This window comes from Zalophus californianus, chromosome 7 (genome assembly GCF_009762305.2).
Source record: "Zalophus californianus isolate mZalCal1 chromosome 7, mZalCal1.pri.v2, whole genome shotgun sequence".
NCBI classification, from domain to species: Eukaryota; Metazoa; Chordata; class Mammalia; order Carnivora; family Otariidae; genus Zalophus; species Zalophus californianus.
Window position 1 is genome coordinate 139,581,655 of NC_045601.1, and position 25,760 is coordinate 139,607,414.

Sequence of the window (25,760 nt, forward strand, 5' to 3'; positions counted from 1 at the left end):
GAGTTCGTGCAGATCCAGACTGCCCAACTCTGTATTTCATGGTGTTGGGCTCCCAGGCGCATCCTCATGGAATGTTAGAGTCAGTAAAGGCACGTTACCATCTCTCCGCTAATAAAAGGAAGAGAGATGTGTGATGACAATACAGAAGTACAGAGACCTCCAGGGCACTCATTAGAAAAATCCACCTTGTGTGTATTAAAGACACCTGCAAAATATTACCCTCTCACAGTCACATCTTTAATAAGGCTTCCTATTTTTGCTTTTTGTTTAATTGTATGGTTTGTCCCTACTTAAAATAATTTACACATACCAGACATTATTATTAAGCAGGTAGGAAAAAGTTAAATAAAACCATTTGTCCCCCTAGCCTCTCCATAATTTCAAATGATTGATAACCTAGTAAAACTTTGAAGACAAAAATAAAAACAGTGTAGTACGTAGAAGCAGATTTGTTGCCCACACTATTTGCTGGGTTGTGATGGTGGGAGGGGCTTCCAGAGTTTCAACATTGTAACTGCTGATTCTTCTAAAATATGGCTTTGAGAAAAGTTATCTTGTCCTATGTTAAAAGACTGTTTTAAATTTTAAAAATAACAGGGAAACCTCCTCACGCATGGGTAATCTTTATACCTATGAATTGGTCTAGAAATACTAAAATTGTGTGAAAGAACATTTAACAGGAATTAGATTAAAACCTATTTTCTTTGCTTGTCAAACTACGTAGATTCAAAGTAACCAAAAGGAGGCGGAGTTTGGTGGGGAGATAGTAATTATCCTTGTGTTAGCAGGTATGCGGAGATGTTACAGATGTAGTGGCTAATACACAGACAACGAGTCAATTATCTGGCTACATTCTGAAATTTATTGGTTGTTATATTTACTCATTTCTTTTTAAAGGGAAGGGTAATCCATGATATAGAGCTGTTAATTTTGTCCTTTCCTGATATTTTTCTACCCAAAAAAAGATACTGGAAGTTGCCATTCCCTGATTCCTATATATAACTTTTCAGAGAAAGGATTGAGCTTTATAAGACACCAAATATGTTTAAAAAAAAATGTGTGTGCATAAAATATAAATGAACTGAAAGGCAGAGTCTCGGAAACAAATTTCAGATTCTGGAGTTTTTATGATTATTGTCTGGAACTACCATTTATAGTCATAAAAATAATTCCATCATGGAGTAAATTTGCCTTTGATCTAATAATCTATGTAAGAATCATAAACAGATCATTCATCGGCACAGCCACTGGGTGCGAGCAGTGTGAATGCCAGATAGTACCCTGATTTTTTTTTTTAATTCATTCAGCAAACATTGATGTACCTGCTGTGTGCTTGGTTACTGGTTAAGTGTGGTAATTGTTTATTTCTCCCCTCTAGCTTGTTGAGTCCAGGGGCCTGGTCTGGCTTGCTTTCTGTCTGATCAGGCCCTAGTATGGTCCCTGCAGCATGAGGGGCATGCGGTGAATGTGTCCAGTGAATGAGTAAGTCATTCAATTAGTAACTAAGTTTTAGAGCTGGGAGAATGTCTTTTAGAGATAGAGGATGAGAAGAGAGACAGAAAAACTGGTTGGGACGCTCTTAGGAGGAATGGGAAGAGCAGAAGACTGTCCACTCACAGAGGAATGGCCAAGGAGTGGTGTGAGGCCTCAGTCCACAGGTGGTCTCTGAATTGCTCCGGGCGGAAGTGAGTGGTTTCGTCAGTGTGAGGTGGAGAGCGAGTCTGTAGGGAGAACGGACCGCAGAGGATGGGGGAACAGAGGTGAGTGCAGGTGAACTGTTAGGTCATGAATTGAAATCCTGGAGGGAAGAGGGGACCTGAGTGTTTAGTATGAGGGACTAGAAGACTCAACGGAGGTAAAATCCAAATGTTGCGGGACCAAGGGGATGGTGGCATTTGCCGGACCACTCCCATGAGCAAGGCACTCTGATAAGGTTCTGTGGACAGGGAGAGGCCTCCCGGAAGACCAAGACATGGTATACCTATGCCGTGCCCCAGATCAGTTCAGTCAGAATCCATGGCAAGGGGACCCAGACATCAGTATTATTTCAATCCCCAGCCAATTCGACTCTGCGGCTGGGGTCGGACACCAGTGATTTACAGCAGGGTTGGCAAACTTTCTGTAAAGAGCCAGATAGTAAATGTGTTTGGGTACAGGTCTTGCATAGGTTTCTGTGCCACGGAGCACAGAATCAGCCACAAACAATGCAGGAGCGGTTGACCGTGCTCCTGTCTGTGAAGGTTGGTGGGGATTTGAATTTCATATCATCTTCACGTGTTACCAGTATTCTTCTTTGGAGGTTTTTCTTTCCCCCCAGCTACTTAAAATTGTAAAAACAAATCACAGACTGTACAAAAATCAGTGATCAGCTGAATTTTTGCCAGCTCTTGATTTGGAGGGTGAAACTTGGACCCAGAGAGTCCAGGAAAGAAAATAGTACTACAGTAATCCAGATAAAAAGTAAAGTTAGCTCTCTTTTGTGGTCGGTTAGAAGGTCAGAGTGAGGATAAGTGATATTGAATTGATATTTATAGCAACTCCTGTTCTTGCTACTTTTGAGCACCAGAAGTTACCATACAAAGGAACTTTGAATGAACCATTGTGTGGTAGGTAGTACTTAGTACCCTTTGACTTTGTCTTTTTAACTTTAAGGGGATTTGTTTTATGTTGAAAGGTGGTTTCTTTTTAACTGCTTCTAATGGCTACTCATTTTGGCAACACCTCCCAGGGAAGAATAGTTCAGACTCCTTCCTTTCTCCTGTGCTGGGTCATGCCTTTGTCGCCAAAGAATGACCTTTCCTTGCAAACAAACATTCTCTTTAGAAAATAAGGTGAACTTGATATAAGAAGATATGGCTACTTACGCTTTATATTATCAGCGGAATTAATGTAGAGTTCCCTATTTATACTTTCCTCCAGCATTTGTTGCCCAGTCAAGGACCTGCTAGGGCAAATGGTGCCCCTATGCCTCTGCCACACCCATCAGGAAAATGAGGGACTGAGTATTGCACCTACAATTCCCCTAAGGTTGTTTTAGAAACCATAAAGCCAAAAAAGAAAGGAGGGGGGAGGGAGGGAGAGAGAGAGAGAAAGAAAGAAAAGAAAAAGGAAAACTGCTCCCACTGATACCTGCTGTGCTTGAGAATCAATGGTGCATTTCCACATTTGCCTGGTTGGGGTTTTTTTTAATACCGTTAACAATGGGTGAGCAAAATCACTCGTCCCTTTGCTAACGTCCGCTCTTAGAATTCTGCTGTTTTCGCGTCCTCTGGGACATGCTTACATGGTGCGCCCCGCTATGGTGGAAATTCCAAACACTAAAGAACCTGAAACACTTGTTGAATTTGCTGTAACTGGAGGGAGAGAAGGAAACTTAAGAGGATGGTCCAAGTCGGCACCATTTGATGGTCATGTCCATTGCCGGATTCCAGATCTTACTAGAAAGAAGAGGTGGAAAATGTAGGTAGACTTAGAACCACCTATTTTTCTTTATTTTCCCTTCTCTCCTCGCAGTACCATTTCTCACAGAACACAAAAGTATTACAGGTGTGCCTTATGAAGGAAAAGCAGGTGAGATTTTTGAAGTTTGTTTTGCTGAGTACTTGGGGTATTTTTGACCACTAAACATACTTCACATCACTGATTTTTTTTTCACTCATTTCTGAATTTTGAGCTTCCTTGTTTTAGATGCCAGGGACCTGTTCTTTCTTCTTAGGGATCTTGAGTGATTATTATCCTCTTAGGGACACCATCCAAATATGTCCAGTATAAAAGTGAGATTGTGATTGAGTGCTGATAATGTCAAGTGCTTTTAATTAAGTTTCTGATGTTTTTATACATTGATAACAATATAAAGGTTCAGGTTTATTGAATTAGCTTTCCATTAATCTTTCAGAAGCGCTCACCAAGTAGAGAACTAAATATATATCAGCCTGTTCTCTGCAGCCAAAGCCTCAGTGTGCCCCAGAGGAATTCCCACATAGAGTTAATTTTTAAGTAAAGGAAGAGGTTAGGAAATGAGGCAAAGCTGCAGACATAATATGGAGATTAAGAATGAAAATGCTTGATAGAATGTAGAACCCAGAGAGGCGAAAGCTGAAAGACAGTGGAAGACGGAGGCTAACAGCTGGGAGAGACCTCAGGGATCGTATTGGCTAGTGGTTCTCAACTTTGGCAGCACATTGGAAAACCCAAGAGTTTTTAAGTAATACCCTTGCCTACATCATACCATGCCAATTAGCTCAGTGCCACTGGGGATCAAGAACAGAGCGCTCGTATATTTTAAAGGTTCCTCATTAGCTCCAACCTGCAACGAGGCTTGAGAACTACTGGCCTGATTCACCTTCCTCATATCGGACTCCTTGCCGCCCAAGGTCAGAGAGCTGTGATTTGCTGGGATATTAACCTCAGTCTTTTCTCATCTTCTTGCCTCCTTTGTTCTGTATGCTCCCCCTCTCCTGCTTTAAATTGGATCAGCAGGCTCATGACTCCCAAATCTGTGGCCCCCATCTCTCCTCCAGCACCATGCCCTTATATCTAACTTCCTCTCATTATCTCCCCAAATGTCTCATGGCCAGCCACTCAAACGCATTCTCTTCAAACCTGATTCACCCCCCCGAAACTTAACTTTTTGTCTGGATTCCTTATATTGGTGCAGGACACTTCTCTTCCCTTGGTTATCTGAGCCCCAAATCTTAGAGTCTCCACTGTTCTTCCCTTGCTTGTACTCCTTCTCTAGTGGGTCACCAAGCGCTGTCCATCCTGCCTCTGCTCTTCCTCTCTCCAGCCCTAACTGAATCTGGGATGGGGTGTTGGCATTTTCTCTGGAGCATTGCCACAACCTCTCACACCACCTTCAGCCTCTAGCGTTGCACCCTTGCTCCATCTCTAACACCATGAGGAGGCGCTTTCTGAACCGCCAATGGGATTGTTGTCGCATTTCTTAGATTATGCGCTCTAACTACTTAGGCATCTCTCTGCTTTCACAGGGCTACCTCCTTCCTCGCTCTGGGCTCCTACACTCAGCCTACTTTCCTACAGTTTATAAAAGGCATCATCTATCTGTAGACTCAGTTCTTTTATTTCTGCTTTTATCAAAAATTGACCTCTCCAGTAAGCTATAATATTTTCCCTCTCCAACCAAATGCTGTCACGTTACAGGCCGAGTTTAATAAGCTCAGCGTCGCCTACCCCCTGACAACGGAAACCTGCCCCTGCAAGAAGTATAATCGAAGATCCCAAGGCAAACATCAGACCTACCTTATGGTCAGACCACAGTTTTGATAGTTAACACCTTCACTTACCTCCTAAGGTTTCCTGGCTACTTCATTTCTTATCCCTGCCTTTAGTGTCTCATTCCTTCTTGCTAAGCCCTGTCCTCACTGCAATTCTCCTAGTTCCTGACTAGTCTCACCAAGGACCCCTGAACCCCCGAGTCATTAGTTTTTATCTTGTACCTGTGCTGTTTTGGCCCTTCTGCCTCAGGATACGGTTCTCTGACTTCCCCACTAAATGCGTGTCCCTGGCAGGTAGTAACTGACCAGTTCTTGTTCCCTGGTGTTTATTTCCTAGAATTTTGACTCTGGCCTCTTTTTGGAATTTGTTTAGAACCTGACTCTCCTAGACACCACCTCCCTCCCCATCATTGATTGCCTTGTTGTCTTAAGTGCCCCTGCATGACACAAAGATCACCTATTCAGAACCTGCTTGTCCAGTTAATGAGTTGTCTTGGCTTCTTATCTTTTCACTCTTACTTTCCGCTGCTACTTGCCAGTCGATTGGTTAACCACTCCTCAGGCTCCCCGCCAATAAGGGGACAAGAAAAAAATAGGTGGCTTGAAACTCTCTTTTCTTAGCATATCAGTTATACTTTTATATTTAACCTGGGTTAGTGGTTGCCCTAGAGTTTGCAATATACAGTTCCAATCAATCCAAGCAAAAAAAAAAAAAATCCACTTTCATGTAACCACTCAACTTACGGGTAGTGTGAGTACCTTATAATAATAACACAATCATCTTTTAATTTTTTTAAAATTTTTAAAGATTTCATTTATTTATTAGAGCGCGCAAGCTGGGGGTGGGGGGGAGGCAGAGGAAGAGGGAAAAGCAGACGCCTTGCTTATCAGGGAACCCGACACAGGGCTCGATCCGAGGACCCTGGGATCATGACCTGAGCCACCAGGCACCCGAATAACACAATTGTCTTAATTTCTTTCTCCCATCCCAGTGTCATTGTCATTCATTTCACATATACATAAACATGCATAATTGAATACATTTTTGCTATTATTGTTTTGAATAAATTGTTACCTGTTAGATCAATTAAGAATAAGAGAAATAGGGGGCCCCTGGGTGGCTCAGTCGTTAAGCATCTGCCTTCACGGTTCAGGTCGTGATCCGAGGGTCCTGGGATCCAGCCCTGCATCCGGCTCCCTCTTCAGTGAGATGCCTGCTTCTCTCTCTCCTACTCTCCTTGCTTGTGTTTCCCCTCTTGCTGTGTCTCTTTCTGTCAACTTAATAAATAAAATCCTTAAAAAAAAAGAAATAAGAAAAATAAAACTTCTTTTACCTGCACTTACTCTTCTCTACTTATTCAGTACTCTTCCTTCTGATTCAGATTTCTGACCTATATAATTTTCCTTCTCTCCAAAGAATTCTTTTAATGTTTCTTACAAACAAGGTCTGCTGGAAGTAAATTCCCTCAGTTGTTTCTCTGAGGAGGTTTTTAATCTATTCATTTTGGAAGGATAAGTTTTCAGGGTACCGAATTCTAAGTTGGTGGTTTTTTCTCTCAACACTTTGAATATTTCTCTCTCTTCTTGCCAGTATGGTTTCTGAGAAATCAGATATGGTTCTTATCTTTGTTCCTCTATAGATAAGGGATTCCTCCCCCCTTTGGTTTCTTTCAGGAATTTTTCTTTATCTTTGATTTACTATAATTTGAAAATAATAAGCCAAAGAATAGTGTTCCTTGGCATTTGTCGTGCTTGGTGTTGTCTGAGCTTCCTAGATCTGTGGTTTGGGGTCTGACATTAATTTGGAGAAATTCCAGTCATGATTGTTTCAAATATTTCATGTGTTCCTTTCTCTCTTCTCCTTCTGATGTCCCCATTATGCATATTTTACACCTTTTGTAGCTGTCCCACAGTCCTTGGATATTCTATTCTTTTTTTCAGTCTTTGTTCTCTCTTCTTTTTGATTTTTGAGGATTCTGTTGATATAGCTCTAGCTCGGAGATTCCTTCCTCATCCATGTCCAGTCTAGTACTTGGCCTGTCAAAGACATTCTTCATTTCCATTATAGCATTTGGGGAGGGAAGTTTGGGGGAGGTTCACTCTTTGATTTCCATCTCTCTGCTTACATTTTTCATCTGTTCTTGCATACTGTCTATATTATCCATTAGAACCCTCAACATATTTTCAATTCCCAGTCTGGTAATTCTAGCACTCTGCCATGTCCGGTTCTGAAGCTTGGCCTGTCTCTTCAAATTGCGTTTTTGCCTTTTGGTATGTCTTGTAATTTTTCTTGATAGCCGGACGTGACATACTGGGTAAAAGGAACTGCCGCAGATAAGTCTTTAGTAATGTGGTGGTGAGGTGCAAGGACAGGGGAAGCATTCTAGAGTCCTATGATTAGATCTCAGTCTTTTAGTGATTCTGCCTCTGTACTGTAAACAGGTTTTCTCAGTGTTTTTCCTCCCTCCTTGGGTGGAACAGGATGGCTTGGGCTGAAGTTGGGTATTTCCCTTGTCAGGTTAGCTGGTCTCTGATAATACCCCAGCAGGTTAGGCTCTGGTTAACTAGTTCCCCCTGAGGGCAGGCCTTGTTAAGAACAGAATACTCTGGTGTATTTCCAAATGTTTCTTTTTCCCCTCCCCTTACCAGAAGCCACAGCGGAGTTTTCTCCCATATTTATTATGGGAACCTGGTTGAGCTCCTGGAGGTAAATCTCACAGTGTTGTAGACTTCCCACTCCTGCCCCATGACTGGATCCCCCTGAAGTTCTTAACAGATTTGTCTGCACCAAGCCTCCAGCAATGTATCCATTACCGGTCAGGTTTTCCTACTTACGCTCCAGAATGCTCCAGAAGCCGCATTCCCTATATTGGTTTATTGGTCTCTCCCAGTTCTGGGGGCAGCAGTGTTTTCTGTCTTTCCCTCCCTTATGCATCCAAAAAAGAGTTGACTCTCATCTGTTCAGCTTGTTACTTGTTAGGCTGGAGCAGTGACTTCCAAGCTCCTTATGTGGGGAACTGGGAATAGGAAGTTAGTACATTGAAACTGAAACCTGTTCTTTTGCTTCTTACCACAGAGTATCCTGAAACATTTATATTGTATTATCTACAAGTAGAGAATGAACACAGAAAGCTTTGAATTCTCTTGGGAAGCCCAGGAAAAGTTAAACTGGTGGATATTGTTACGATTTAATTGATTATACAACCTCACCTTCAAAATACAGATTTTCATTGCATGTGAGCCTCTTTCAGATCTAACTCCTTGTATCCCTTTGATAAAAATTGAAATGATTCCATTGTCTGCAAACCCGAACTGTTAAAAATGCTCCATCGGGGCCTTTAGTTTTGTTTGGTTTTGTCTGAAAAGGAGTTTAAACTTGGATCTTAGAAGGGGTCGTCAGTGTTTTCTGTTCTTGGAGTGTGAAATATAAAAGCAGTTTAGGAAACACCTCTAGGATGGAGATTTCTCTGAAATCTCAAAGTTTGACCAAATTTTCAGGCTGCCTCATCTTCTAAACCCAGTTGCACCCCACATAGACTGCAGGACTCGGCCTGTGGTTCCTTTGTAATCACCTCTCATCTCTGCAGCCTGTACCCTGAGATTCATGATGAAGGGGACTCGAAGGTCCCTCGTCCAGCTCTGAGAGAGATGTTTGCCATGCTCACTGTACTTTGGCCACCTTTGTTCCAAGTTCATCACACACCTTGTTCAACATGTTTACTTTTTAAACACTCAGAGAATTAATAGGTGGTTGCATGACTGAGATGTTTGTTTTAACAGGCTAAAAAGTGGGAGGTAGTTTAGAAACACACTATGATGCAATAGGAAAGTATCTAATTATTCCAATTTTGGCTCAGCTTTTAGTTTCAGTTAAAACTGCTGATAGCAAGGCTCAACAAGTTTTGTAGCCTAGGACTCTTAGCACTGTCTGCCTATTGGAAACTGGCTCACTAGCAATAATGGCCATTCTTCTGTCCCTTGTACATGAAAGCTTCTCCTCGGCTTTAGTGCTAGAATTCAGTTAAAGAATTTCAGCATTTCTGTCGTCAGCAGTTACAGTGTGAATGCAGAAGGCTCTGAAAGTCCCATGTCTACTTCAGCGTGCTCTGCAAACTGACTCATAATATTCTCTGTCTGAACATTGAATGCCGAAAAGTAAAATCCTGGAAGCAAGACAGCTAATGGTTCTTTGGCCCGATATGTTCATCCCGATGTGTTTGGGTATAGGTTATGATCAGTCCTTGAACTGTCTTCATTGAGTAGAAGGAGCAAGGCATTTTGCCGAATAGTTATTTATTTGGTTTGGGGTCAGGGAACTATTGCCAGAAGTAGACGTGGTCCAAGATAGAGATTCGAGATCTGGGATGGCTAACTATTTCTGTAAAGGGCCAGAGAGTAAATACTTTAGGGTTAATGGGCCACAGGATCTCTGTCGGCACGACACAACTCTGCTGTTGTAGTACAGAAGTGGTCTTAGATACACGTAAACAAATGTGTGTGGCTGTGTCTCAGTAAAATGTTACTTACAAAAACAGGCGATAGGCTAGGTTGGTCCATGGGCCATCATTTGTCAATCTCTGGATCCCTGAACATACAGTACTGAGCCATATGATTCTGACCTCACGGGAAAAACAGCAGTAATTTCCAGTTAACTGAACTAATACATATAACCTTCAGGATTCCTAGCCAAGACTTCCCCGTATTTATATCTAATAGATTTGTTGTCAGAAAGAAGAGCATTTTTTTTCCACGCTGGCTTCTTTTGGGTGCTAATCCAAATTGTGTTATTTACTTGTCATTTATACCCCACTTCCTTCCCGAAATAATTTGAAGTAGCTTACAGTAAAAAGCATGTATAGGTTTTAGCTGTCAAAATAGAGATATAAAACCAAAACCACATGAAAATGTCACACCAAACAACCTCTGAATATTCCGTTTCCACTGGCCAACTCAAGCTGGTACCTCAACCTTTTTGGGACTGAACAGTCTTTTGGACACCTCCTAAACTGAATACTGACATGCTCTGTATTTTATCTTTCCTAGCATAATTTCCTTTCTGAGAAAAATTTTACCCCATGTTTAATAGTGAGTCTTCTACCAAAGGAAACATTAGTATCCGTCATTTTTCTTCTGATTGAAGTGTAAGCCAAGAACCGTTATACAACTAAGAGGGTACCTGGAAAGGAAAGAGAAAATTATAAGCTAACAAAAACTTTGGTGAGCCAGTGACCTGTTCAGAAGAGATTTCAGGGCTCTTGCAGAGTCAGGGGACTGTTTCCAGTCAGTCGGAGGCTCATCCCTGCTCTCGGGGGAAAAGGAGTGTTACGTTACTTTAGCATTGGGATGGTCAGAAGCCCACTTTCGAGGTGGACGGAGGAGGCGGCTGGGATTTTGGCTGGTAGCCGGGAGGGATGATGTTTAGTGGGTGATGTAGAAACAAAGCCAAGTGACTTGAAGCCCTGCCAGCTCCAAAGACCATCCTGAAATAGGAAAACTGATCTATGGGACAACAGTGAGTGTGTACAAATGACTCGAATATAAAATCCTAGTTAACACTAGATTCAACTGCTTAGCCATGTGGCTGCCGAAGGTCACGTAGAGCCCAGGCTAGGGGGCCTGCTTGGATCCCTGGCCCTGGGGGAGGTGGGACCGATGTGTGCAGGCAGACACTGGAGTTTAAAGGGAGGAAGTACGGAAATACTTCCCTAGGAAACCTGAATACCAGGCAAGGATTTTTTCACAAGTGAAGACAGAAGCCGCTCAGCTACCTGGTAGTTGGATTAACAAGAGCAGAGTGGGGCCAGAAGCCAGATGGGGGCAGTATTAAGGGCAAAGACCACTCTCAAGCCAGAATTGCAGGATACGGTCTCGGGCTAACTCGACGATGTCGAAGAAATCAGTTCCGTAACTGGCACCTGGGAAGATGTTCGATATCTGTTTTAAAGATGTTCCATCTGCTCGGTGAATTGAGAAACGTTCTAACCTGTAAATGGAAAAGAGAAATGAAGAATTTCTGACTTAGCTGCAGTCCCTTCTCTCATTCGCTCTTGGAGGGAAGGCAAATCGGGGTAGGGTTTGGAGGGAGGAGGCACTTTGGCATCATCCGTCAAGGTAATCAGTGTGGCGTGCTATTTGATTTTGCATCTGCACTTGTACAATTTATCATTTCTGAAAAAAATGCACACTGTCAATCTGGCAAAGATGATCATTTTATGAAAAAATGGAAATGAAATGCCAAAAAAAAGTTCAGATTGCAGAAGTTTTTGGATTTCAGCACTCCATATAAGGGATTGCGGATCTGGTTATACAAGTCTTTAAGTTTGGCAAGGTTCAGTTGTGAAGTGGAAAAAGTCAGTTTTAGGACAGAGTATACAGAATGATCCCCTTTCTTTGAAAGTAATAATTGTATGTGAAAATATGTACACAGAAGATCTAGAGCCACGCACAAAATTTCCTGTGGTGGTTATAGTGAGTGGACAGATCTCCATGTACGAGAAAACAAGCTGCCTCTTCCAGTCACCCGGAAGAGAACCCCACCCTTCACTGTCACAGACATCCGGGGGGGAGGGGGGCAGGAGGTAGAGACGGTTCTCAAGTGGCAGGTTCAGCTTGAGAAAAACATCATTAGCAGTGAAAAGAGGCTTCTCTTTTCCTCACGATATATGAGGCTTATGTCATCATTATAGATATGCCCGTCTATGTCAGGTAAATTCCGTTATTCCTTAAGCAACTATGCATCAAGTGCATGTGAGACACCGCGCAAGGCCCTTGGGCTACACAGCAGGGACAGAACAAAGGTAGCCTCAGGCAGACAGACCCGAGCTGTGACTAGGAAGCCAGGTGAAGGTGTATTGTTTAACTGGACGCACGTCAGTGCCCAGGTCAGAGTAATAGCAGTTGGTATTACAATGAAATTGCAAGTGTCCTAAGCGTGTTTGAGTTTTCTTTCTCTTCAGTTTAGTCTCTGAGTTATGTGTTTGAAAATAGGATTTTTGAGGATGATTAGTGTTTCAACTATGAAACCTCTAGGAAAAGGTCTCCTGGTTGGTCTGTGACAACGACCCACAAAGCCATCAAGTGGCTTTGATTTCCAGTTGCAACCATGTATCCCAGATTGGCACCGTAGCCCCTCACTTTGCACAAGGAAGAATCTCGAAACAATATCTTAATGTGGGTGGGTAGGTAGACAGAGATATAGAAAGATAGATAGATAGATGGATAGACAGACATTTAGATACTGATGCACCTGCATATTTTTGCCACCCCTCAACTCACATGTTTGCATTTTCTTCCACAGAAAAAGCAAAGAACGAAAGATCTTTCCCGGGTATTCCATTCCTACAATCCGTATGATCACAAGGTAAGAGAAGCATATTATTCGTGTGTTGGATAGAAGTCTTTCTGAATGCAGGGCACAGTTCTCACCAGCAGACAGTGATTTTGAAGTATATTTTCCAATTACATTTATATTTCCATTTTAATTTGTCAGCTGTTTATCTCTTCTAAAGAAGTCAGAAAATCTTTATTTCTGAACTAAAATAATTATATCTTATTCACATTAAAACCCAGTTACACATTGTCACTGAAATCTCAAAGATGAGGTAAAGACAGATTTGCGGGTGTTGTTTACTTGGTTGGCTTTTTCTTTCCAAACACTGAAGTGATGAACTTGACTTTTGAATTCGTAAAGACAGTTGAGCTAGTAATTGCCAGCTCTTTGGTTTTCCATTGCTCCTGACAGAGTTATTTTCTCTAAATAAAATCCCTAACATTAGTATCTGAAATATCCACTGCCAAAAGTTTTGTCCCACGGAAGACCAAATAGTGCCATGACTCCCACATATTTTTCCCCCAGCTTTATAGACCCATGGCCAGGGTTGCTTCCTTTATACCCCACGCTCTTCACTGCCTGTGTTTGAAGAATTCCCAGACATCTTCTTACTTATAAGCATTCCACCATATATTTGTTAAAGATAAGAGCTCTTTAAAAAAAAAAAAAAACACACACACACTTCTAACTGTTTTTAAAGAAAATGCTCAACACCACATCATCATAGGGAAATATATTACAAGATTCCCAAGATTTGTGCACAACTTCTGTATCACGTAAGGTTCCAGTAAATCTGTTAATTCGAGGTGATTTCAGAAGCGAACAAAAAATGTGCACACTTGAAATGCTAATATAAACTTAAATCTTGATCTGTGAATTTACAAGGAGACATGTGGTGGGGATTTTTTAACTAGCCAAGATAAGTAGTGTGAAAACTATTTTCCTCAGTTGAGAATTACGGAGATGTCTGGATTCAGGAGGGAAAAACTGTGCCAGCTGTTCATAGAAGTTGAAAGATTTTCAATAGCTTCTAGTGTTTCTATAGTGACCAGTTGACTTTAAGCACCAACAATCTGTGAAAGAGGTGTTTGTGCATCGTGTGACCATGGCAATATACAGTACTAAAAATGATACCATTTCACGTTGCATTTTTCAAGTTAAACCAGTCCCCTTGCAGAATATGGCAATTTTTTTGAAAGAGATCGGGAAAGCCAGTAATGTCTGACAGTAGAGAGACTGGCAGGTAGATAAGTAATATGCCAGCAAAGGGAAGGAGATGGGCTGGATTCCTGATAGGAGAGTTGCAGTTTTTCAGATGAAGCCATTTAATTAACATAAATGCAGCAGTGGCTAAAGTTAACACTCGGGAACAACAAAACGCTGTGACAAATCAAAGGTTTTGCCTGACTTGTCTAAATCTTGCCCACTTCTAACATTTTTATTCACAGTTAAGGGAAATTCCATTATTCTTTTATTAGAACTCTTAATGGAACTTAGCCATTTGCCGCTTCTACGGGCTTCCTCTTCATATCCTCTGTGGCATTGTATCAAAGTTACCTCGGATTATTTTGGCTTCCCTTGTGAAGACTTCATTCCTTTGCAAATTAGTCACTGGGCAATGAGGAATTGAATATAAGTGCTAGATGGAGTTCCTTTTGATCTTTGCTTTAAGATCGGTAATAAATTATTGTAAAGAGCTAGACTGCTTGATGAGTGATTTTTGAAGTTCCAAAGGTTTGGCCTGTTGGCCTTCTGCTTCATTCTGCATGTGTCGGGACGGAAAAGGGGAAAGTTTCCAGGCAGCTACTGCCCCTTTCTCCAGCTCCATCCAGACACGTCTCACTGGGTCACTTTCAACCTTTTCTCCTGTTGATCAGTGTCCACGAAGACTAGCAGCCCAGGGGCTGAGGAACGGACATTGCTTTCTCATTCTTAGAATATTCCTTTTATTCCCCCATAAATAAAATACAAGGGGGTTGTGATTCAACTTTGTCATTTTAAGTACCCAATTATATTCAAACAAATTAGCTTTCTAAGCAGATAGGTTTTAACATAGAATGTTTTGTAAGATGTGGTTAGAGCTGGCTTAAACATCTCATGCTCAGTGAGATTTCTGTAGTGATCTTTAGATTAAATATATACATACATTATAAATGAAAGCTTATATAAGGTAAAATATAGGCTGTCTGCAACTTGCTTTAAAAAAAGAATGCAAGGCAGGGAGTGGGTAGGATACAGTAAAATCAGACTGGCCATGTGTCGACGATTATTGAAACTGGATGATGAGTTTATGGGGGTTCATCATGCTATTCTGCATATTTTCTTTTCTTTTCTTTTTTTTTTTTAACATGATGGAAATGTTCCTGGGAGTGAATGTTGTGGTATTCTTTTCCTCTCTAGCTAGATTCCTTTTACTGTTAATTTTTCCCTTGACGTAAATTTATACCAAAGAGGGAACACTCAGCATTTCAGTGGGTTCGTCATGCTGAGTAAACTCAGAAATGCAGCTCCTCTTCCAAAGTTGGCATAATTTCCTGGGACTTCATCCCAAATTATAGTGGGTCACTTAAATGATAGCCTGGCCTGCTAGAAACTGTTAAAATGGTGGTAATTACAAAGGATAGTACACCCGTTCTTTTCTCAGTGAGTCAGTTATGTTTGCTCTTCTCTCCTCCCCAACTCCCCCAACCCAGCCAAGATTGCTCCTGCCTGATCCCAGGCACCTGAGAGTCACCAGGTTAAACAAACGTGTTGTTTGAGTGAGGCCAGGTGCGTTTCTTAATCGTACTCTGAAGCCATTGTTTACGTTGTAAATGGTCAGTTGGACTTCTCTTAAATGCTGTTGCAGAAAGCAAATAAAGCTTAGAGCAGAATGTGCACTCAGAATGAGTCTTAAGGAAAATACCTGATTTATTTTTTATACTCTAAGACAAATTTTGCTGGAGATGGGAAGAATTTCATTTTGGAGTGTTATCTCTGGTTCCATGACCATTAAAAAAAAAAACTGTTTTCAGTTCTTATGATACAGACTTATAGAGAATGGCTTGACCAAAGCCAATTCCCATTTTTCTGTCCTAATAAAAGGGAACATTGGTAAAGAGAATCCAAAGCAGCAGGTAATTTGATTTTATTTTGTCACTGTATGCTGTCCTCTGTTATTTTAATTAAACACATAATAAACATAGCTTGTAATTTCTGAAAACACATCATACTAACTACCAGGAAAGGTTATAGGTCCAGAGGTCTTCCATGTCACTAAAGTTGAATTTTTTCTTTGGATAAGTTATGGGTAAGTAGAGTAGGCTATAATTAGAACACTTTTTATTAAAACTCTGCTTATTAGCATGTGCTTTCTGTCTTTGGCCTGAAAGAAGTATTGCCATGCATATAAAAGATGTCTCTCTCTCCCCCCCCCGTCTCTGTTTCCTTCCTTCCCCCCTTTTTTTCTTTCTTGTTAGATTTTTATCAGAGTTACGTGTTCAAGGGGGGGAAATCTCAGTTTATTGGCTAAATACAGATGTTTATAATCTGCTAACGTAGAAAGCTATTATAAAATATGAAAATGCTTGGAAGGAAAAAGTACACAATTCTGTTTCGGTCTGTAGTGGTCTTTAACATCTGCGTAGTTCCGTCTCTAAACACAGTTAATCTGCGTAACTTTATATATATTCCACCTTTAAAAGTGAGCCTTTAAAGGATTACTATTACAGGTTCTCTATTTTATGAAGTGGGCATCTCACGTTCTTTAGTGACTATTATTATTTCAATAATTTCCATTCATGGACATAAATGAATGGACACACGTGAGAAGAAACGTTATTGTGAAACCATGTTGGTGGAATAAGCTTTTTTCCTGTCTTTTTTTTTTTTTTTTTGGTGACTAGTGTTATTTTAAGAATTTTTCTACAGACACAGACATACATCAGCTAAACTATAAACAAATTCATATGTGCCCCCCCCAAAACGCCTGTGTATGGATATGCTTGATGAGTCAGCATAGGAGCAGAGTGAAAACAAACATTAGTGCTTTACACAGCCAGAGGCCCTTTGTGCAGGAGTTGCTGCCGTCTGGTACCTGGCTCGGAGTCCGCCAGCCCGCCAGCCCGCCAGTCAGGACCCAGCCTGTCCACTTCCTCGTTTCATTCTCTCTCCCCACAGCGTTACTTCTTCAAGGCCCCCATCCACATGCAGTCCACTTTTAAAAAGACTGTTTCTAACAAACAGACGTTTCTGGTTTCCCAAAAAAACAGTCAACCCTAGCAGCAGTTACAGAGAGGGTGGTTATGGCTTCAAGAAGCCAGAGATCCATTAAAAAGTGGCGGCATACTAAAATGAAGGCAAGGACGAAGCCATAAGGGCAGTAAGTCATTAACAAAGGAACTGCCCAAGTGCAGCTGGCCCAGGACCACTTAATTTGGACCCAAATACCCAGAGATCCCTACACATTTTAGTAGTCCCGGAGTAAAATAATTGGGCCTAAATTACAGCAAGAAGCAGATGTTTTAGAATAGTAGAGACCGTCTATGGTCTGTTTTTAGAAATATTGCTATTTTAAGGATAGATGTTATTTATCTTGAAAAACTCTTAGGAATAGCTGGTTTTTTAAGGTTGGATGCATGAAGTGTCGTTATAGAACGTGGTTTAATAACAGAGAAAGAGTAAGAGTGCTTGAGCATGTGCTGGTAGTTGGGTAAAGGACCCAAAAAATGTGTGCGAGCAGAAAAAAAATGAGGAGAGAATCCATATTCCCCCAAATTACTTATTTATATAATTAGATACGGTAAAAATAATAACGTATATGATATTTTTATCTTAAAGAGTACACTAGGCATAACTTGAGTAGAAGAATTGGAAGTGATGTATCAGTACAGTGCATTTTTAAGTGCAATATTAAATATACAAAAAATGCTGATATGTATTTGCATAACCTACACTTCCTAAGACTACCTTAAGCACTGCTATTAATACAAACACATCTGGGAATTCATGCCTACCAGTGCACAGTGAAATATGATTTAATAAAAAAATGTAAAAAATACTGTCTGTGGCTTCATGTGGACAGAAGCACACAGCAAAAGTTTATTTTAAAAGTCTCAGGGAAGGGGCTTCTGGGTGGCTCAGTCATTAAGCGTCTGCCTCTGGCTCAGGTCATGGTTCCAGGGTCCTGGGATCGAGCCCCACATTGGGCTCCCTGCTCCGCCGGGAATCTGCTTCTCCCTCTCTCTCTGCTGTTCCCAGTGCTTGTGTTCTCTCGCTCTGTCAAATAAATAAATAAAATCTTTTTAAAAAATCTAAAAAAAAAAGTCTCGGGGGAAAAAAAGTCTTGGGTTATACCACCATCCTTCCTTCCCTGAGAGACCTTTCGTCCCTGTAGCATCAGGTTTCGTAAATACATAGGTCCTACCTGGAGCGAAAGGGGCCATTTCACCTTAGAAATACGGTATTGATATATGTTTCTCCATTAATCAGATTTGTCTAGTGATTTAAGATAACACAAGTCACTTTGCCTGGCATTTTCTGTTTGAAGAGTAATGGCCATGTGACTCTGTCCCAGGGCAGCCACGGTTTTGTCAAGCCTTCATTATCCCCTGTGCTTTGGGGAACATAATGTCGCAACAGAGTGCTTTGAGTGGTTCTTCTCGAGAGGGAGATTGAATTTGGATCCCTGCCTGCTGGCCCTATTGAGCTTCGAGCTATCTGCTGTCTGGAAATAGCATATTCGGTTTTTAATGGATACAGCACTCTATGATAGCCAGATTTGCACGGCACGTGTGGATAAAGAAACAAGTTACTGATTTGGCATGTTTATGCCATGCTTGACGCAGTTCCCCACAGCAGCCCGTCCAAAGCCATTTGTGCACCTCACTCCATTCCCCATCTTTGGCAAAGACTAAAAAATGTTTAAAAAGTAATTTTAGGGATGTTGCTAAATATCAGGAACAATTGGATAAATGTCCTCTTGATTGAGTTGCCTTATTGTTGTAACACATGTCATCCTAAAACCACACTCAGGGTATGGCCTCAAAGCACGGGGAAGTGAGTACTTCTGTAAATAGTAAACCCGTGTTCACGGGCCCCATGAACTCTAAAAGCCAAATGACTAACTCAGCCTCAAAATAAAGGACGTGACTAAAGCGCTCCCTTCGCATAAAATCTGTGCTCACATTTGTTAAAATGTTTTTCCTCTCAAGGTGATCATATAATTATTACCAAAGATGCAGACATGGTTCAGCTGTGTTTTACTTCAATAGCAAATGCGTCTAGCTACCCTTTTGCTTCCTGATCTGTGCCAACCTGACCCAAAGGCATTTTCTTCATTTTTAACCCTCCTCAGCTGGTGATTCAGGTGGACTAACTCATCATGTTTCCTTGAGCCTACCTTTGCCACTGTATCTATGTATTTTTCTCTTTTCCTTCTAAAATGGCATTGATCTAAAACCCAAACATTTTTTTTACACGTTAATATTGTGACTGTAACTGCAAGGATGGGGGTATGGAAGCATGCGGAAATGGCACAGATAGATACCCCAGAGCCTGGTGGATACCAGCATTCTGCTTTGCCAGTCACCCTGAGGACTGACAAAGACAATGGAATCTGAGTGGACCTATCATTATCATCATTATTATTATTATTATTATTATTATTATTATTCAGCTGTTTGGTGCACACCATGTAACTGGCACTATCCTCAAAGCTTGACATAAGTGCATAACTCATTTACTCTTCACACTGACCCTGTGAGAAGTCGGATTATCCCCTGTTTTGCAGATGAGCAAACGGACACGGAGAGATTCTGTGACTGCTCAGGGTCACACAGCTAGTAAGTTACAGAGCAGTTTCGCTCCAGAGTCCAGGCTCATCAGCCCCGTGCCACGAGTCGCTAAAAAGCCACAGTGTAAGATGCTCTAATAAAAGGTGGGTTGACAGCTTAAGCTCAGGGTCGAAGTGGACCTCTTCCCCCGCCTCTCTCTCCCCCACTTCCGAGTCGAAATTTACGTAGGTAAACTCTAGGTGGAAAGAGGTGTGAGAAGGAATAAAAGGGGCAGAAGACAGAAGTAGGGGAAGAGCGTCGAGGACTCCATTGAATGGCCTCCTGGTAAAGCAGACAATAAAGCAGCCAAGCGGACCCTAAAAACCACCACCCTCACCTCCTTTCTCCCCGTCCTTGCTGACTGATTCACCATCAGCCTGGGGCGAAGATATCTTGAATAAAGCCGGATGTCGGGGCAAATATCAAATATCAGGCTGGTCCAGCGCTCTGTTCATCAGAGAGCCCTGTCCAACTTGCTCTCTTCCTGGACTCCTCCCTGGGGGCTGGGGGCCGGGCGGGTTAGAGCCACAGCCCAGGGCTTCCCGCCAAAGGATTGGAATTCTTTAGGACCGACACAGTAGGAGGTGTCCAAGCCAGAGAAATAGGGTAAGTCAGGGTCTAAGTCACTGGGAAAGGTTGAGGAGAAAATCATCTGAAACCATGACACATGGACATAGGAAAAGGCCAGCAGGGCAGCTTAGAAGCAGGTAGGGTGACGTCCTGTGCGGGTTATCTGGACCCCAGCCAGCACTTGTGACTTCCTGTTATGGGTAGGCGGGGTCATGATGCAGAAAATGGGAAGTTTCCCAGATCCCAGGGTAAGAATGTCGCATTTAGTAGATTACTGTCTCCCCTCCACCTCTCCACCCAAGCGCTCTCAGGAATCTTAGTAATAGGGGAAGAAACAAAGTTCATAATGAAATCCTTTGCCAACATGCAGCATATAAAAGTACTGATAAAAAATAATCAAAAGAAAGTCTACATAGGTATGGCAGTTACTGTGTTCAGGTTATTTATCAAACCTAAAGGAATCACCATTTTTGCTGCCATTGGTTGTACGCTCCCTCCACGAAATTCACCAGCGTCGGGAAGAAGTGAGCCAAGGGCAGGGAGAGGGACGGCCCCCAAGTGCTCAAGCGCGACTACAGCCGCCCCAGGCTTGCCCACCACTCTTCCACCAGTCTCCCCGCTTGTGCTCCGCCATCAGTCTCTGCACCCTGTCCCAACCCTGTCCATGTCTCATCACTGCTGTGCACGACCACTTACCAGCCTTTCCCGCCCCCACTGGGACACGATCCACTTGATATGTTAGGGTTGCCAGGATTAACAAATAAAAATACAGCATACCCAGTTAAATTTGAATTTCAGATAAACAGCATTTTTTTAATATAGATTGTGTCCCATGCAGTAAGTGGAACATAGTTATACTAAAAATTTATTCATCAAAAATTCATATACAACTAGGTGTTCTCTTTTTATCTGGCAACCCAGGCTGCACGGGGATGACATATTTCACTTTGGCAAATTGAGACAGAAAGGTGAAAAGAAAAGAAAATCCAAAATGGAATGAAATCTTTAAAAATTATTTTAAAACCTCCCCTGCATTTGGTGCGAAGGACGTAAGAATGTTTGTTCCTATCCCTCATCTCATCCCTATTTCTATAACGTGCCTGGCCTCTTCTCAAAGGCTGACACATATGTCAGATATTTTAATTAGGAAGATAGATTGGGGCGCCTGGGTGGCTCGGTCGTTAAGCGTCTGCCTTCGGCTCAGGTCATGATCTCGAGCCCCGCGTCAGGCTCCCTGCTCGGCGGGGAGCCTGCTTCTCCCTCTGCCTCTGCCTCTCCTCCCTGCTCATTTTCTCTTTCTCTCTCTCTCCCCCAAATAAATAAATAAAATCTTTAAAAAAAAAGTAGAACCTACCAGAGGGGAGCTGGGTGGGGGATGGGAGAAATAGGTGATGGGGACTAAGGAGGGTACTTATGATGAGCACCGGTGATATTGGCAAGTGTTGAGTCACTATACCTGAAGCTAGTATTACAGTGTATGTTATCCAACTGAAATTTAAATAAACACTTAAATAAAAAAAGGATAAGGGGCACCTGGGTGGCTCAGTCGTTGAGCGTCTGCCTTCGGCCCAGGTCATGGCCCCAGGGTCCTGGGATTGAGCCCCGCATCGGGCTCCCTGCTCCTTGGGAAGCCTGCTGCTCCCTCTCCCGCTCCCCCTGCTTGTGTTCCCTCTCTCGCTGTGTCTCTCTGTGAAATAAATAAAATCTTAAAAGAAAAAAGAAGATAAAACAACTTGCTCATTTGACCCTAGTTCTCTAAAACCTTATAACAACATTTTACCCTGGGAAATCTGTCTGGAAAATTGCTTGGAAGACACAAACAGAAGTTAAATTAAAACCTACCAATACCTTATTTTCAAGGAATAAGAATTTTCATTTCCCCTCTGAAAAGCACACTTTGTTTCTCGGCAATATATTTTATCATAAAATATAATTAATGACTTCTTCGTAGCCGAAGTTATTTCTATTGAGATGTGCCGAGAAACATTAATGCTAGTGATGCTCACAGCAAGTAATGTAGGCAGTCACTAGAGAAATGAGGAAGCTAGTTCTGCTTTTTTTTTTTTCCTCTCTCTCTCTCTTTAGCTCTACTGCTCAAGTTTTAAGACTGTCAAGAGTCCTGTGATTGGTGGAGTGTGGGTTGATGCTGTTTGCGGAATGGGCTCCCCAGGCCTGGCCTGTGTCTTCCTCAGCACGTTATTAACAATGGCTGAAGGGCCCCAGTCTGTGCGCCCCCTCCTGTAATTACCAGCCTGCCATACAGAGTCTGACTTGCACAATTTCCAGAGTTCTGTTGACCAAAAATAGTGAAGTGCAAGTATTTCCACGGGCCAATAATTCATTCTCTCGAGGGTTTTTGCGCAAGATTAAGAAGCTGGGATTACAGATAGCATCTGTGGTGCTTTTTTAGCGTACACGTTAACGCTCTTCTCTTGAAATTGGAAAACTGGAATTTTAGCATCTGGAGAAAAAAAAAGTTAACTAGCTTCTTCTAATGACTGTTAATATTTTCCGTTATTCAACACTACCTTTGGGTGCCTTTCAGAATTCCGGAGATATTTTAAATGCACACGCGTCGAATAGAAATAAAAGAGTTTTAAAAACTCAAGTTCTTTTTAATTTAGCTCCGTTAATATGTGGAACACACATGGGTAAGAAAGGAGACCATCCCATTTTTAATTACTGTAAAGTATAATAATCCAGCTACTGTGCATAAAACAAATCTCTAATTCACTTTAAGATATTTTCTTTTGAAGGGGGATGATTTTCAAGCTGCCTTGTTTCTCTTTACTCCTCACTTTTTATTTCTTATCAACGCTTTCCTTTTCCGATTTGATTTAAAATTTTAAGTTGTTGCCGGTTAAGGTTTCATTTGACCTTTGCCCCCACCCCCACCCCCAGGCGTTCTTACACTCTCCTGTTGTTTTCAGATGTCTCTAGGTGCAAGCTGATTATCTTCCCCTATCTATTCTGTGCATTCGTATTTTCTTACTATTCCACTTTTGCATTTCTCCACCCAGTTTCTTAGATATTCTTACCTTTTGCCCTCCATAATGTTTCCCCTTGGGACCTGCAGCATGGTGCGTCCTGGTACTTTCCTTCTGACACCTCAACAACCGCTGTCCGCCCCCCACCATACTGTCTTAGACCACAGAGCTGGGAACATCACCAGAGCTAGTGCAGTCCCACCCTGCCCCCAGCCCATCTCTACTGTGTAGGTGAGGAACAGCTTCCTTTGTCCTGTTGAGTTCATCCTTTAGAACCCAGTTTAATTTCCCCTTCTTTGCATCTTCTCTGACACCCACAAAAAACTGTTCTCACACTACCACTCTGACGTGCAAATGCCTTTATTACTTGCCTTGTCATGCTCTTAGAATTCCGTTCTACTCAGTAAACGCGAGTTGTTCCCTGGGGGACAGGTGCAGTAATGGGGATAAGAGGCTCCTAATCCAATGGGGCGGTAGAGGGAGACAGCAGCAAATACTGCATTTAATTATGTTGCTCTGGTAGGTATTTATGATTGGCATGACTATCCCACCCTACTACACTGTGGGTGTTTTTAGGACAGAGATCATATCTTGGCTTTTTTTCCCCCTCTTCAAGAAAAGACCCTGAATTATGGACTAGAATTTAATGTGTTGTGTATATGAAGTGTATTTTACTTTTCTTTTGATCTGCGTACCATAACTATACAAAAGCACTTTTCCATCAGCCCACAGAAAATACAGGGTTAAAACCCAGTCTCTTAATTCCCCGTTTGTAGCTCTGCCCACATCAGTGCACGTTGGAATGTTCCAGGAGTAATGGCCAAGCTGTGGGAGCAGGTACTAAGTTTGTTCTTGGTTTTTAATTATAAAGTCAGTAACAGGATGCTTAATACTGTATTCAGAGAAAGCCTCCTCCTAACCCTTACAGACCCTTGTTCACTTCTCCAGAAGCAACCACTGTTTCTAGTTTTATGTGTAGATTTCTAGGGTTATTTTTACCTATATAAGCACGTACCTACCTCTGTGGTTTTATTTAGACACTTGCTTTTTTAATTCAAATGTTAACATAGCTACAAATTCTTACGTTTCTTTTTTCATATGATAGCATATCTTGGAGATAATTTCAACCCATACATAAAGAGCTACCTCGTTCCTTTTTAAAAAGTAAATGGATATATTCTGTACCAGATGTTGGCCATATCTAACTAGACTCTTACTGATGGATCTTCGGGTGGCTTCTGATCTTTTAATCCTACAGGTAGTGCTACAGGTAGTGCTGCATAATCTCAGAAATGGGTCCTTTCATGTGTGTATAAGTATCAACTGTATGATAAATTTCTAGAAGTAGAATGGCTGTATCATAGGTGACTGCATTTTAAATCCTAAGGATCGCAAGTTACCCACTAAACAAGGTGTTTCAGAGGTAAAACAGGGTTTCCTCACACCCTCCCCTACACACTATGTCAACTAAGTTTTAATATCCTCTCCTCTGAGTCACAAACAAAGAATAATTTGGTCTTTGATTTTATATCGCTACCTTGACCTTGCCTTGCTGTGTGACCTTGCCAAGATACTTAACGTTTTCTTTACTTCTGTTTCCTCTGTAAAATGAGAATAATGCTGTATTTCATAGACTCTAAAACACTATTAATTACAAGTCTTGCCATTAATTTGTGTAACACTAAGGAACGAAAGAGCATTAGTCATTATAATGTTGAGACACTGTTGATTAGAAGACACTTCTCAAACTGAGAGATGCTAAAATGTCTAGAAATGTGCATTTTAGAATTAGCGAAATTTGCTAGTACCTGCTTTATAGGACCATCATAAGGGTGAAACGGAAGGCTTCTAGAAGAGTATCCAGTGCATAATAAGTGCTCAGTGAAATGACCATTCTTGTTCTTATAGTAGAATTACAGTAATTAAGACAGCCTCACCACTAGTATCCAGCACATAGTACATCCTCAGTAACTGATCCTGCTATCATTATTATTAATGCAAATTTATAGTTATTAGGAAACAAGTGGGATTTTGTCTGTTTTATTGAATACTTTTTCTTCAACACCTAAAACAGGGCTTGGCATATGGAAAGCGCTCTATAAATATTTGTTGATTGAAGAAATTAATCTAGTTCTTCCTCCAAAACTTCAGTAGAAGTATATGTAGAAATCTTAATTTTTCCTGAGTAGCAGGTGCAGTGGCTGCTGATCTCAGGGTTCTGTGGTCTTTAACTTTCCTCTCCTTGCCCCGTACTCACCCAGACTTCCAGACCTCATCGCAAACCACATGATTTCATATTAAAAAAAAAAAAAAACCTAGTCCTATGGAGCTCGGTGTAAACATTTAAAAACCAAAATTTTGGGCGCCTGGGTGGCTCAGTTGGTTAAGCTTTAGCCTTCAGCTCAGGTCATGATCAGCTCAGGTCATGATCCCAGGGTCCTTGGATGGAGTCCTGCATCGGGCTCCCTGCTCAGTGGGGAGCCTGCTTCTCCCTCTGACCCTACCCCATCTCATGTGCTCTCTCTGTCTCTCATTCTGTCTCTCTCAAATAAATAAATAAAATCTTTTAAAAAATAAAAAAAATAAAAACCAATCTTTTATTTATAAAATCAAAAACTTTGACTAGAAGGGAATCTTCAGGATATTATTGGTATAATTTTTTTTCCTAAACCCTAGTCAAAGTGCATTTCATAATCTGTACAGGTTCCTAATGAGCATCGATAAGATTTGTGTAAGTCCTGCATTTTAGAGTTTGCCTTTTAAAAATACAATACAGAAGCTCTGTCCGGCATTTTGGATCCACTTTTATCGGTCCTTACGGTTGCTT

General features: G+C 41.6%; 1 protein-coding gene across 1 annotated transcript in view; it reads left to right on the forward strand.

The window, feature by feature from the left end:
• CDKAL1 (CDK5 regulatory subunit associated protein 1 like 1) overlaps positions 1 to 25,760 on the forward strand; it is a 637,141-nt gene that overhangs the window by 509,548 nt on the left and 101,833 nt on the right. Inside the window, 1 exon segment of the mRNA XM_027603153.1 lies at positions 12,532 to 12,594. Coding sequence (XP_027458954.1) covers positions 12,532 to 12,594 — 63 coding nt within the window.